A 14,440-nucleotide genomic window follows, 5' to 3' on the forward strand; every position below is an offset into this window, starting at 1 on the left:
TAGCAGGCAACTGGACAAGTTTACAACTCTACTAACCTCCCGATTCTCAACAATTATAAGGTGATTGGTGTCCATGACGGCTTTCTGGGCAGCTGCTCTGGATTCATCATCCCATTCTACCGAGTCAATGTTCATAACTGCATCCATTATACTGGAAAAGAGAACAGCAGAGCGTATGTATGGATTACTGCAGGATAAGTAATGTAGTGTATATACAAAATGACTCCACAAGCAGAATAGTGAGTGCAGCTCTGCAGTATAATACAGGATGTAACTCAGGATCAGTAACGTAATGTATACAGGGCTGTATGAACAGATGCTGCTGCCCTAGGCACTAAACCTGAAGACGCCCCATCTACACGCACCTATTGGCGATACCAGACCTGACCAATACTACCATACCCCCCACCTCCCTGGAAAAGACATCAGATTTACTGGCAAGTCTGAACGGGAGCAGGGAAACTAAAAAAATAAAAACAAAAAAAAAATAGTTTTTTCTGTCCCCCTGGTGCTGCCCCCCTGCAAGGTGCTGCCCTAGGCACCGGACCACGGGTGCCTAGTGGTAAATACGGCCCTGAATGTATATACACAGTAACCCCACCAGCAGTATAGTGAGTGCAGCTCTGCAGTATAATACAGGAGGTAACTCAGGATTAGTTTAAGATCAGTAATGTAATGTTTGTACACAGTGACCCCAGCAGCAGAATAGTGAGTGGAACTCTGGGGTATAATACAGGATGTAACTGATTGGATGTTGTTGATTGGCTTAAGACCTTGTATGCAGGGGCAGAGAGTTTCCCGCTTGTGAATGGTTGGATTGGCCGCTCTTTTGAGGTTGGGTCTGGTGTCCGTCAGGGTTGCCCTTTGAGCCCACTGTTGTACGTGTTTGCAACTGATCCTTTCCTTAGGAGGATTGATTGTGGACCGTTGACGGGGGTGAGAATGGACCCTGCGGTGCTGTATTCCACTCTGAGGGTGGTAGCGTACGCCGATGATGTCACCATATTCGTCTCCTCGCAAGAGGAGGTGCAGTGTGTGATGTCAGAGGTGGAGCGCTACTCAGAGGCATCTGGGTCCAAGATCAACCAGGATAAGTGTGAGAGTCTCTGGCTGGGAGGTGGAGATCCTGGATTTGATCTCCCGGACACCCTTCCAGAGCCCCAGGAGTCTGCAAAAGTCCTTGGCATCGAATTCGGCCAAGGGGATTACCCCAAACAAAACTGGGACAGCAGGCTTAAGATCGCCGCTCAGAGGGTGGATCAGTGGAAGGGTTGGTCTTTGACCCTCAGGGAAAGGGTTAACCTGATCAAAACATTCCTGCTCCCTTTGCTGATATATCTGGGCAGTGTTTGCATTTTGCCAGAACCGCTCTGGACTCGGGTCTACAGTGTGTTCTTCCAACTGTTATGGGGGAATAGATTGAACCTAGTCAAGAGGGAGGTTACTTACCGTAAAGGGAGGGGGTTGTGTATGGTCAACCCCGTGGTGTTCCTGGGGAATACCTTTCTTAAGACCAACATTACAAACCTCTGGAAAGAGAGGGCTCCTCCGTGGGTATTCTCCTGTAGGGGATGGTTTCGGCCTTTCTTCCAGGAATGGGAGACAGGAGGGCAAGTGAAGGATCTCCGCACACCACATGGGCATCTTCCTGCTTATGCTACCCTGGTTCTGAAGGTCATTCGTCGGTGGGGTTTGGGGATGTGGGAGATTAGGACTCTGTCGAGGAAATTCCTTGACAATAGGGTCCTGTCATCCCATTTCCAAAAACCGCTGGCGCTCAAGGATTGCCCAAGCCGGGATCTGGAGGTTGGTTTGGGCCTATTGAATTCCATCAGGATCCCCTTGAAGTTTTGGGACTTGGCTTGGCGCTGCTTCCATGGGAAACTGTATGTGAGGGACAATCTGAAGTGCAGAAGCTCTGAGGATCGGGGATATCCCCGGGAGGAGTGTGGAGGAATGCTGGAAAGCATGGAGCATTTTCTGCTTCATTGTCCCTTTAATACAGAGGTTTACAACAGGGTGGGCGCTTCCATCGGGTGGCCCAGGTTGGCCCGTCTCTCCTATGCGGAATAGGCCTATGGAGCATTCAGAAACCTTGGTGGCTGGGACCGGAGCACTTTATTCCTAGTCAGCATAGTGGTCAGGCACCACACGTGGAGTGCACGGTGTTTAGTGTCGACGCAACGTAAAATCCTCCCTGTGGATGAGGTGGTTAGGGGCACACTCGGTGACCTGGTGAAGGTGCGCTCTCTGGAGTACGAGAGGCTGGGGGCTGGTAGGGCCTCTTGTCTTTGGAGGGGCTTTGCCTATAAGGTTCCTTAGCCTGCGTCTCCTCTCCTGGTGGCGGCTGATGCTGGCACATTAGTCTTTTGTTTTGTGCTGTAGAGATACTGGAGTATAGGGCTTGCAGATGCTGAACTTGGGCTTTTGGGCTGTGTGTGGGGCTGAGAAGTCTCATTATTGTTGGGTTTAGTATGTTATATATTTTTGTATTGTGATTGTCTTTGTATGTTTGTATAAATTGTATATACTGTATATATTATATATGTTTTGTTTGCACCTGGGGTTCGGGTTTGGTGATAGGTTGGGTGGTGGGTAAAAGGGGGGAGGGGGCTTCTGTGGGACTTTGTTGGGACTTTTATATATATATAAAATCCTGGGCTGGTTCATGGACGTCCGTGATCATGTACTGGGGGCATGGGATGCGGGACCAGCTCAGGGCCAAAAAAAAAAATATATTAAAAATATTATATGTATTGTTTAGTTGTAGGTTATTATTTTGTATCGTGTCTTGTTTAGTTTTAGTTTATTTGTGTAATGATGATGTCTTGTTTAGTTGGTGTTGGGTTGAGTAGAATTATGTCTGTGGTATTAGGTTGTGCACAATGCAACTGGCCCAGGGGGTTCACATTTAGTTATTTATATAGGTGTATAGTTTATAGTGGTGTATTGTATATAGTAGTGTATATAGGTGTGTTTATAGGTGTGTATATAGGTGTATAGTATATAGTAGTGTATATAGGTTTGTATATAGTAGTGTATATAGTTTATTAATATGTTTAGCTAAATAGTTTATATTGTGTATATATTGTATCTAGGTATATGGGTGTATATATTGTATATAGGTATATAGGTGTATATATTGTATATAAGTATATGGGTTGTCTGTGTGGAGGAATGAGTGTGGGGATGGGCCGGTGGTTTATGTTATGGTTTCATTTTTCTATTTATTGTTTCGTTCTGGTTAGATATGGTGCGTTATTTCTGTATTTATTTATTGTTATGTTTAAAATTTTAATAAAAGAAATACAGGATGTAACTCAGGATCAGTAATATAATGTATGTACACGGTGACCCCACCAGCAGAATAGTGAGTGCAGCTCTGGAGTATAATACAGGATGTAACTCAGGATCAGTACAGGATAAGTAGTGTAATGTATGTACAGTACACAGTGACCTCACCAGAAGAATAGTGAGTGCAGCTCTGGAGTATAATACAGCATGTAACTCAGGATCAGTAATGTATGTACACGGTGACCCCACCAGCAGAATAGTGAGTGCAGCTCTGGAGTATAATACAGCATGTAACTCAGGATCAGTAATGTATGTACACAGTGACCCCACCAGCAGAATAGAGGGTGCAACTCTGGAGCATAATACAGGATAGTTTCCGACCTATTAATGGCTACCTCCAGTTTAGTTTAGTGAACTACAATGACCAGCCCAATACATAATGTCCCCTGAGTCTGTATATATTCTAAGAGTTATGATATTTAATAGAACTCACGTCTCTCCCCTTTCCAACCCCAGGGCCTCTGTAATGTATTGAATATCCATAAAACTCCAACAGGCGGCGATTGGCACAATAGGATAATAGAACAGGAATCCAGCACACATTTCATTCAGAGTACTGGGACCTCCCTGAGGAAAAAGGATTTTTGTAAAATCAAGAACAGTGCCCCTAGTGGTAAGTTTATTATAATTTTATATTGTTTGATAATATCAATTTAAGACTTAGCTGCTAACATTATATCATATTATCTGCTCATAAAAGCTGGCATAAAAATGAAGAAATATATATTTATTTTTTAAGAAAACAGGCCGAATATTCTTGTCCACAGACTATATGCTGGATTGCTGTACAGCTACAGTCACTTAAAAGGGTTATTCCACGCAAACATAACTTTTGATATACTGCTGCCCATGGTGAGACTAACAATTATCTAGTTATGATATATTCAGTCTTCTCCCCTCAGTTCTCAGCTGCTGCTTTCTGCTGAAGACACAAAATCACTCTGTCTCCCCCCTCCCTTCTGAGACGGCTGATGTAAACAAGTCCCTGGCAGGCTTTATCTGCAACTCTGTAGCTTCTTTGTAATGCTGGGAGGGTTATTCACAGTTCATTAGCAACTTGACCTTAGATTAACCCTCCTAGCATAACAAAAAAGCTACAACGTTGCAGATAAAGCCAGTCAAGGACTTGTTTACATCAGCTGTCTCAGAAGGGAGGGGGGATGAGGGGGAGACAGAGAGAGAGGCTCACACACAGAGTTTTGTGTTTTCAGCAGAAAGCAGCGTCTGATAACAGGGGGAAGGAGACTGAATAGATAATAACAAGTATGGAAGGAATTGTTAGTCTCACTATGGGCAGCAACATATCAAAAGTAATGTTTGAGTGGCATACCCCTTTAAGGCATTTTCCAGGATTAGAACAAAATGGCCTGCCCTTTGATTTGGTGGGGGAGTGGCCTCTGTGACCTAGGCCAATCAACACAATGATAGTGCATTGCATTCTGTCCATTGATCACTGTGTCCCTTCATTGTGCTGGTCCAGAAGGTCACGCCCCATTAATCAAACTTTGATGGAAAATAATGAAACAATACAGAAAGCATTGAGAAGCATTGTATGAGATACAAAACTTACAAAGGTGACACCTTCCCTGTCCATTGTGTTGGATGTACATTCAACCACTATCTGATCCCCCTAAGGAAAGAAAAACAAATAACAGGGTTATGTTATAGACGGGTAATACAGAGGGAGATGTGTTATTACTGTCCTAAAGCTAGACTAAACAGGCAAAGTTCTTGGATGGCTTACTGTATGCCAATTTAGTGCCAGTGGAATTGTGTACAACATTAAAGGGATTTTTCAGTATCAGGAAATTGAATTTAAAGTGTCATTGTCGTTATAACTTCAAAATCTAAATCAACAGTAGATGTGATAAAGTATGTGATTGCAAGTTTGGAATATACATTCATTATTTTTGTTGTTGTTATCATGCTTTAAAACAAAGCATCCAGGTCCAGTCTCCTGAAGGCAGCTATATAACAGCTATACTTACTTGTATCCAGGTCCAGTCTCCTGAAGGCAGCTATATAACAGCTATACTTACTGTATCCAGGTCCAGTCTCCTGACGGTAGCTATATAACAGCTATACTTACTGTATCCAGGCCCAGTCTCCTGAAGGCAGCTATATAACAGCAATACTTACTGTATCCAGGTCCAGTCTCCTGAAGGCTGCTATATAACTGCTATACTTACTGTATCCAGGTCCATTCTCCTGAAGGCAGCTATATAAAAGCTATACTTACTGTATCCAGGTCCAGTCTCCTGAAGGCAGCTATATAACAGCTATACTTACTGTATCCAGGTCCAGTCTCCTGAAGGCAGCTATATAACAGCGATACTTACTATATCCAGGCCTAGTCTCCCAAAGGCAGCAATATAACAGTTATACTTACGGTATCCAGGTTCAGTCTCCTGAAGGCAGCTATATAACAGCTATACTTACTGTATCCAGGTCCAGTCTCCTGAAGGCAGCTATATAACAGTGATACTTACTGTATCCAGGTCCAGTCTCCTGAAGGCAGCTATATAACAGCGATACTTACTGTATCCAGGTCCAGTCTCCTGAAGGTGGCTATATAATAGCTATACTTACTGTATCCAGTTCCAGTCTCCTGAAGGCAGCTGTATAACAGCTATACTTACTGTATCCAGGTCCAGTCTCCTGAAGGCAGCTATACAACAGCAATACTTACTGTATCCAGGTCCAGTCTCCTAAAGGCAGCTGTATAACAGCTATACTTAGTGTATCAAGGCCTAGTCTCCTGAAGGCAGCTGTATAACAGCTATACTTACTGTATCCAGGTCCAGTCTCCTGACGGTAGCTATATAACAGCTATACTTACTGTATCCAGGCCCAGTCTCCTGAAGGCAGCTATATAACAGCAATACTTACTGTATCCAGGTCCAGTCTCCTGAAGGCTGCTATATAACTGCTATACTTACTGTATCCAGGTCCATTCTCCTGAAGGCAGCTATATAAAAGCTATACTTACTGTATCCAGGTCCAATCTCCTGAAGGCAGCTATATAACAGCGATACTTACTGTATCCAGGCCTAGTCTCCCAAAGGCAGCAATATAACAGTTATACTTACGGTATCCAGGTCCAGTCTCCTGAAGGCTGCTATATAACAGCTATACTTACTGTATCCAGGTCCAGTCTCCTGAAGGCAGCTATATAACAGTGATACTTACTGTATCCAGGTCCAGTCTCCTGAAGGCAGCTATATAACAGCGATACTTACTGTATCCAGGTCCAGTCTCCTGAAGGTGGCTATATAACAGCTATACTTACTGTATCCAGTTCCAGTCTCCTGAAGGCAGCTGTATAACAGCTATACTTACTGTATCCAGGTCCAGTCTCCTGAAGGCTGCAATCTAACAGCTATACTTACTGTATCCAGGTCCAGTCTCCTGAAGGTAGCTATATAACAGCTATACTTACTGTATCCAGGTCCAGTCTCCTGAAGGCTGCTATATAACAGCTATACTTACTGTATCCAGGTCCAGTCTCCTGAAGGCTGCTATATAACAGCTATACTTACAGTATCTAGGTCCAGTCTCCTGAAAGCAGCTATATAACAGCTATACTTACCAGAAATCCAGGTCTAGTCTCCTGAAGGCAGCTATATAACAGCTATACTTACTTTATCCCGGTCCAGTCTCCTGAAAGCAGCTATAAAACAGCTATAGTTACTGTATCCAGGCTCAGTCTCTTGAAGGCAGCTATATAACAGCTATACATACTGTATCCAGTCTCAGTCTCCTGAAGGCAGCTATATAACAGCTATACTTACTGTATCCAGGTCCAGTCTTCTGAAGGCTGCTATACCTGGCTAGTCCTGTGTTTTGAGTCTCTTAAATGAGGCTTTATAGGCTCTTCTTTTGCATATTCACTTTAAAGGGAAACTATCAGCAGGTTAGAAGCATCTAACCTGCTTATATATCCCTATAGCTCATAGGGCACTGAAGTTTCTTGCCTTCATTTCCGATGCAAGTTCTGCGCTATTGGAAGTTTAATCCTTATGCTAATTAGGTGTTTTGGTGAACTGGGGGGCAGGGCTACCACTCCAGTGCACCAATCTGCCCGGCCAGCCCGCCCCTTCTAAGAATATCAGTAGAGTGGGCCGACAGGGGCAGATTGGTTCACTAAGGGCAGTGGTCCCGCCCCAAAATGCCTAATTAGCATAGGTAACTCCTAATGGCACGGAAATGGTACTGAGGATGAAGGTAAGAAACTCCAGTGTCCCGTGCGCTTTAGGGACTTTTCAGCAAGTTAGATATTTCTAAATATTCCTCCGAACAGCATGCCGACTTCTTCGCCTCCCAAAATGACACATCATCCTCTGCTGTGTCTGGCTGGATCTTGTCTCTGAGTTCAAGCCCTGCCCTCGGAATGAATTCATCACCATCTCCCTGTATATAGTCTGTATATATCTAGATGTTTAGGGAGAAACAATGGTCATAACATTCTGCCACAGACAGAGGAGCAGACAGACAATGAATGCAGCAAGTGCTTCAAATTTACTGACTGCAGAGCAGTAGTCTGCTGTGTACAGTGACAATTCTGGCACAGGCCCCACAAAATTGGTTGAACCCCAGATATTTCTCCTGAGGAAATGAATGCAGAAAGTACAGCAAATTTACTGACCGCAGAGCAGTAGTATACTGAATACAGTGACATTTCTGGCACAGGCGCTCAAGAGATATTTCTCTTGAGTGTTTACCAAACTGTAAAGACTGAGAACTAGAACTAACCTGGCCTAAGGCTGTCCTCTGGGCACACTCTAATATAAAACCGAGCCTGGAAGGAAGGAGCAAGGAATACCCACAGGGACAACCACATGGGACATATACGACATGGAGAGAAAGGGGCTGCTGCACCTCACACCTATGGCTGACAGTAATGCCTCTCGGCTACATTTAAAAACCAACGCCAGGATGTTGGTATATAATTTGATCAAACCATATTGCCGCATGTACCACGTGCAGGTCCCCTGGTTCACATGAGTCCCTACACTAACTCAACACTGTGGCGATCGCAAACCCCGCAAAGCGAGCGCAAGCAGGGAAGGGAGGCCATAGAATTGCCCTTCAACCCCGATGTCACAGGACAAAACCCAAGGGCCCCCCCAAACCCAGCAGGCGCCGCTGGCGGAGAATACTGCCACCAAGCAACACAAGTGTGAACAAGATCTTACTACTCACCATTGCTCCTGCAGGTAGAATGGGAAAGATAGGTACTTGCCATGTGTGCACAGGTGCTTCCTGCTGATTGGGGTCAAGTGGGTCTTACCCTGAGGAGTGGAGAGAAAGTGGAGAGAAAAGAGCTGTAGCCGAGAGGCATTAGTGTCAGCCATAGGTGTGATGTGCAGCAGCTCCTTTCTCTCCATGTCGTATTTTACATGGGACATATGTGTGTGTCAGGGTTGTTATACAAGAGACTGTTTTTCATGTAGAAATTACATGCGCCTCTCATCACAACGTAAAGGGACGTAACAGAAGACAAGACTATGAACAGAAATAAAAACATAGTTATTAGAGGTGAGCGAAGCGGCTTTAATAAGGTTTTTTAACAAAGCCAAACCATCTGCTTTTGAGTCCTGCTGTCCATGGAGAAGGCGAACATAGCTGAGGACCGCCTATGGCTGTATCCATGTCTTTCACAGGGTCCTCGGGCTGTATCCACCTTCTCCATGGACTTAAGAGTTGATTGTTAACAGAGCCCACTTCACTCATCTCATGTCATTATATATCTATATCACTCTTACCATTTTTATTGTAAGATCTTTTGGGAAATGTCTGACTTGCTGAAAATTAAAATCATATTTCTTGTCTTCTCCAAGGCTTCCTATTAATGTGCCATTTCTATGGAGAGATGAGGGTTTTCCTGTTAATGGTGATGGTAGATGGACTACACAACAATCAATGCCACCTTCCTCCTCCATTCACAAGTCTGTGGTTGCTTAGCCCCTACAATTTTAAGGATGGGTTTCCCTATTGGAGATATAATAGCAGCCATATTGGTTGTCCTCAGGCTTTCTTAAAGGGATTATCCAGTGCTACAGAAACATGGCCACTTTCCCCCCTACTGTTGTCTCCATTTTGGGTGGGGTTTTGAAACTCAGTTTCATTGAAGTAAATGGAGCTTAATTGCAAACCACACCGGAACTGGAGACAACAGTAGGGGGAAAAATGGCCATGTTTCTGTAGCGCTGGATAACCCCTTTAACTCAGTGGCTAAGGATTTATAGTTACTGCGCTTTAGAGGGAAATGGATTTTCAAATGTCTCTTCTGCTCTTACCTGTAATGTAGGATCCGCACCCCGTAAGCAGTGAGATGTCCATGTAATAGAAATGATTTGACTGTAAGGTCAGGAATGGGGCGTCCTAACATCTACAAAAGAACAGGAGACATCTTCATATGTGATCCGAGCTCCTCCTTTAATATTCAGTTTCAGTGTCCCAGAACCCCATTTCTCGCGCTGCTGGAGGATATTAGTATGGAGGGCGGCACACTCTGTTGCTTTATTCATTGTCTCAGGGATTCTCTGTATGCCTATAATATTTTACTGAATGCATGTGTCTCACACTGTTGTTCTATTCATTGAAAGGTAGCATGTGCTGAAGTATAGGCAAGGGTTAACCATGTTTCTGTAAATACTGGTGTGTTCTCATGCCACTCTAAACGTCTCCTCATTCCCGTGGGCCAATGGGTGCTCAAGTTACCTTAGGCCCCCCTCCACCAATGGGAGCTCATTCTCTCTAGCATGAATTGGTGGTTGGAGCATGCCCAGGGGTTCTAATTCTTAGTCTGTCTGTTCTTCAGAGTTCTTAGGTAAAAGCTCCAGCTGTATCCAGACCAGAGAAAGCCTTTCCTTCCAGAAGCCTAGCCATGGGCCTGTGCTCATCCTGATCCTGCACTGCTGTGATTCTATTCTATTCTATGTTTCCGAGCCCAAGAACCCTGCTGTGATAAACACCTAAGGTGTGACTACCACTAAGGTGCAAGGTCCATCGTGTCTCAGGTCAGGTTAGGAGAAGTTACGTATTGCCGAAGTGCCCCCTTGCTCTGCCATATACCCTTTTCCAGCTTCTGGCCAACAACGGCTTCTTCATCAGTGCCTGTGCTCCTGCATATGCCGCATGGGTGTCACGTGATAGCAAAGACGAAATTCTCTGTTAGTACAGTTTCCTCTTGACTTATGCTGCAGTCAAGACAAGACTGTAGAGGGCCTTGTCAGTCTAATCCTTTATGCACTGAGCACCCTTAAGTAGTCACCCATATCAAGGCTCAAGTCTACCTAACAAGTACCCTATCTTAGAGACTGTCACCTAGTCAAATTCCAGGTCAAGTATTTCCCAACTCAAGTCTCCTTAACTTACCAGCAGAGGTACTAAATAAAGGAGAAGTGACCTGTGTACCATCTCTCTGCCTAAAGCTTTCTGCACATTGTGAACAAAGACTATTATATTGCACTGTACTGGACTTGAACGTAAAGTTTACAGTTTTTGTGAAAGAGTCCCCCTAAGGACCAACTAAAATAAAATAAAATGTTTAAAAAAATCTGATAAACAAAAAAACAACAACTTTTCATTGAGCTACAAATGTTTTGTTAGCAAATTTGCCCCCTTCTCCCGATATGCTGCTCTTTCCCTCCCACTGTTGACAGCTCATTCTCTAGGTTACCGACCACCACTCTGCTCTAAAAGCAGTGGTCTGGCTAGTGTATATATACTATAATACAAATATATATCTATCTATCTATACAGCACCAGACCACTGCTTTAGTAGCAGAGTGGTGGTCTGTAACCTAGACAATGAGCTGTCAACAATGGAAGGGAAAGAGCGGCATATCTGGTAGCCTTGGTGGCCTTTGAAGACATCTAGTGGTCGGACATGTTTGGACATGTTGTGCTCTAAGTAGGGAGTATGTGACATTAAATAAAAGAGATGGTCTTTATGGGTGGGTTGGGCAATACCATAACGGTACAGAGTTCTGATCTTGGGTCACTTACATCCTCCATCATACGAGTGTCGCACAGTCCGTAACTTCTAAATTCTTCAGATCCAGGAGGAATAAAATGTATGGGAAATGTAAATACTCCAACCATCAGGGTGCCACAGTCATGAGGACGCAGCTCAGGGGTGTAAGAAATCCTTATTCCAGAACTGTCTTTTATTCCTAAAAGTCAAAAATGCAATAAACAAAAACTTTAATAAATAGAGCTTCGGTTCTAGCTATGTTGATCCATGGGCATCACAGATTTACAGTGATCCCTGTGTCTCCCCGATCCCCAACAATGCATTCTAAACAACAGGTAAAATCTGGACATTTAGGGGGAGATTTATCAAAGGGTGTAAAATTTAGACTGGTGCAAACTTCCCACAGTAACCAATCACAGCTCCTTTTTCCTTTCACCAGAGTTGGAAGCTGAGCTGTGATTGGTTGCTGTGGGCAGTTTGCACCAGTCTAAATTTTACACCCTTTCATAAATCTCCCCCTTAAGCTCTACCTCTGTGAACATCCTGCAACATCTCATAAATAACCCCGAACACTCCCAAATGCCCCAACAGCACTTCGGGAGATTTGGAATGCTAGCCAGTGTGGGCTTGAGCATGAACATGACTATGGGCCCCTGTGCCTCATAGGCCTGGGAATGCTTGGTACTGAGGATGGCATTTTATGTTGTTATTTTATCCTATTGTAGCTAGTTGTTGACCCAGTAGACCTTCATCCAACATCTGCTGGCCTTAGTAGAAAGCATATTTCCTATCATATTCTTTATATGACATACGTAATTTAGAGGTGTCTGATGGGTGTATATCTCCCCCCCACCCAATTTGCTTTCAAGGAACCACCAGATACCCAATGAGTGTCTAGAGTGCCCCTTCTAATGTTCATCAGAGCAAAATATACATGTTAGACAAATCTTGTGGCTGACAATTCTCCTGCCCATTGGATGACCAGGCATAGTGTCATAGACTTGATCTCCTTACCTTGTTTATTCTCAAAGTTGCTGTAATGGATTTCAATCCTGACATACTGAGGATCATCAGGTGTACCTATAGCAAATCCAACATCTGCCGGATAATCATATGGCTGCAAAGAAAGAACGGCTAAAAGTACTAAAGTACGTTGAGTAGACATTGTGGAGATTCCTACGTTTGTCTCTTCCACTGTGCAAAGCCCATATGGCAGAACATGGATGGAGTGTAGGATGGAGTTTTGCCATACAGACATCAGATACTTTTTCTATTATACATCAGCTGGACTTTTCTGGTATTTACAAACCAGTAGGATTGGGATGGAAATTAACTACACGTCCTATTGAGACTGGGAAAATGACCGGTAGTGAATTGTGTGAAGACCATTATATGTGGTGTCTACTGGTGTCTACTCACCTCTCCTCCCACGGCCCAACCGAACGTAGCACTCATGCACTGGGAATATCTGCCATCATTGCCATAGCAATCTCCAACGTCTGACATGATGGTGGTGTTGTCTCCACAAACATATATCAGAATGTGATGCACTATGCCAATGGTATCTGGGTCTTCAATTGGCTCATACTATATAAAAAAAAAATTAAAAAAAAAATTACTATAAAGAAGTGATATAAAACATATGGAATACCATATGTATCATGACACTTTGTGACAGGTTCGGAACAAGCACTAGACATCCCACATGGGAACTGAAAGCCCTTGAAGGTGGGAAATCCCTGCTCCGTCAACCAATCGCCTTAGATACCCTGTAGAGATGGGAAATTTCAGTAGATCAGAATAATGTGTAGAGAGTCTAGCCCAATGGGTTCTACATATCTCTACTTCCCTGTCATTTTGGCATGTTGCAAGTTTTCATCAGCTGGGGTCTGAGTGCTGTCTAGATGTGGGTGGTGAGGGTACTCGATAGCTATCAATCCTAGTGATATATAGAGATCTTGGAGGGGGTCAAAAGTATTTTTATGATGCCACAGACACTTTAAGTGTCCTCAATAGGTATCGAGGACCATATTTGTTTTTAAATTTAGCAAGAATAAGTTGCCTAATTGTCTTCTAGGACCTCTTTGGGCTTTAGGCTGGGCCTAGTCATCAAAAGCTGGTGGTGATCAACTATTTTCCTGCACCCCTCAGTTGGGCATTGTAGACCACCTGTGGAGCTTCAACAATTAGAAGAAGCTGCTGTGAGCCAATTGGCATGCATCAAAACCCCTTAGGAGAAGAGAAAAGTGCACATTTGTCTGTCTATAGACTGGGCAATAGAGATCCAATAGACATAAGATGGTCTTACCCTTATAATGTGATGTTTCTTGGACACTCTGGGCATTGGAAAGAACGTACATGCATAAGACGTATCTTGATCAGATAGAGCATACTAGTAGGGAGAAGAAAAGTAAAACCTAGTAAAAAGTTGTATGAAGCTGAATTGTGAGTTCAATAGTCATACATTTCATAGCAATTCTGTACAACAGTACATTATATGTTGGTGCTATATAGACATCTTATAAGAATGCTTGTGGTACTTACATCATTCATTTTGAAATCGTAGGTTAACGTTATATCGGGAAAGTCCATGTGGTACACAACTTCCAGAAAGAAGATTGACTTGCGGAATGTGTTGTCATCTCTCAGCTCCAGTTGTTCTCCATCTCCGATGACAACCATCACTCTCACCGTGTCGTTCTGGAAAAAAATACAACCAAACTATAAAATAATTAATCTACCAAACTTATAAGGCTGGTTTATGGGAATGAAAAACGACGTTGCCCATAAAAGAACTGATCGAATTCGGATTCTTCGATATTACTTCATCTATTGGAGATGACGCATTGACTTAGCATGAGGTCGGTAACTTGCCATGTTGTTCATTGGTAATTTTCGGATGTCCCCCATTTAACAATAGCTACTGTACATGCAGGGAAGATGGTAAGTCATGTTTATTTGGGTTATTTAAGAGGGGTACTTAAATTTGGTGATTACCTCCAAACTGGGATGTCAGTTGTGGCTCTGTGTACCTGCCATAGATTTTCGAACTCCAATGCATTGTCATCTGCAATACATATTACTAATGTCCAAAGGTGTCCATTG

General features: G+C 43.5%; 1 protein-coding gene across 3 annotated transcripts in view; it reads right to left on the minus strand.

The window, feature by feature from the left end:
- Window positions 1-12,862, minus strand: part of LOC138799090 (DBH-like monooxygenase protein 2) — a 24,405-nt gene extending 11,543 nt beyond the window's left edge. For 2 of the 3 annotated variants that reach the window (XM_069979858.1, XM_069979857.1), the window contains exons 1-8: window positions 12,755-12,862; window positions 12,350-12,452; window positions 11,368-11,534; window positions 9,654-9,745; window positions 9,120-9,216; window positions 4,925-4,984; window positions 3,788-3,921; window positions 37-151 (exon numbers count right to left, since the gene is read on the minus strand). In XM_069979858.1, the coding sequence (XP_069835959.1) occupies window positions 37-151; window positions 3,788-3,921; window positions 4,925-4,984; window positions 9,120-9,216; window positions 9,654-9,745; window positions 11,368-11,534; window positions 12,350-12,452; window positions 12,755-12,841 (855 nt within the window). In that variant the 5' untranslated portion in view covers window positions 12,842-12,862. The remainder of the gene's footprint in view (window positions 1-36; window positions 152-3,787; window positions 3,922-4,924; window positions 4,985-9,119; window positions 9,217-9,653; window positions 9,746-11,367; window positions 11,535-12,349; window positions 12,453-12,754) is intronic. The other variant, XM_069979859.1, reaches the window with a different exon arrangement.
- Between the last annotated feature and the right edge of the window lie 1,578 nt (window positions 12,863-14,440).

The sequence above is a fragment of the Dendropsophus ebraccatus genome, chromosome 8 (assembly GCF_027789765.1).
Source record: "Dendropsophus ebraccatus isolate aDenEbr1 chromosome 8, aDenEbr1.pat, whole genome shotgun sequence".
In the NCBI taxonomy this organism is placed as follows: domain Eukaryota; kingdom Metazoa; phylum Chordata; class Amphibia; order Anura; family Hylidae; genus Dendropsophus; species Dendropsophus ebraccatus.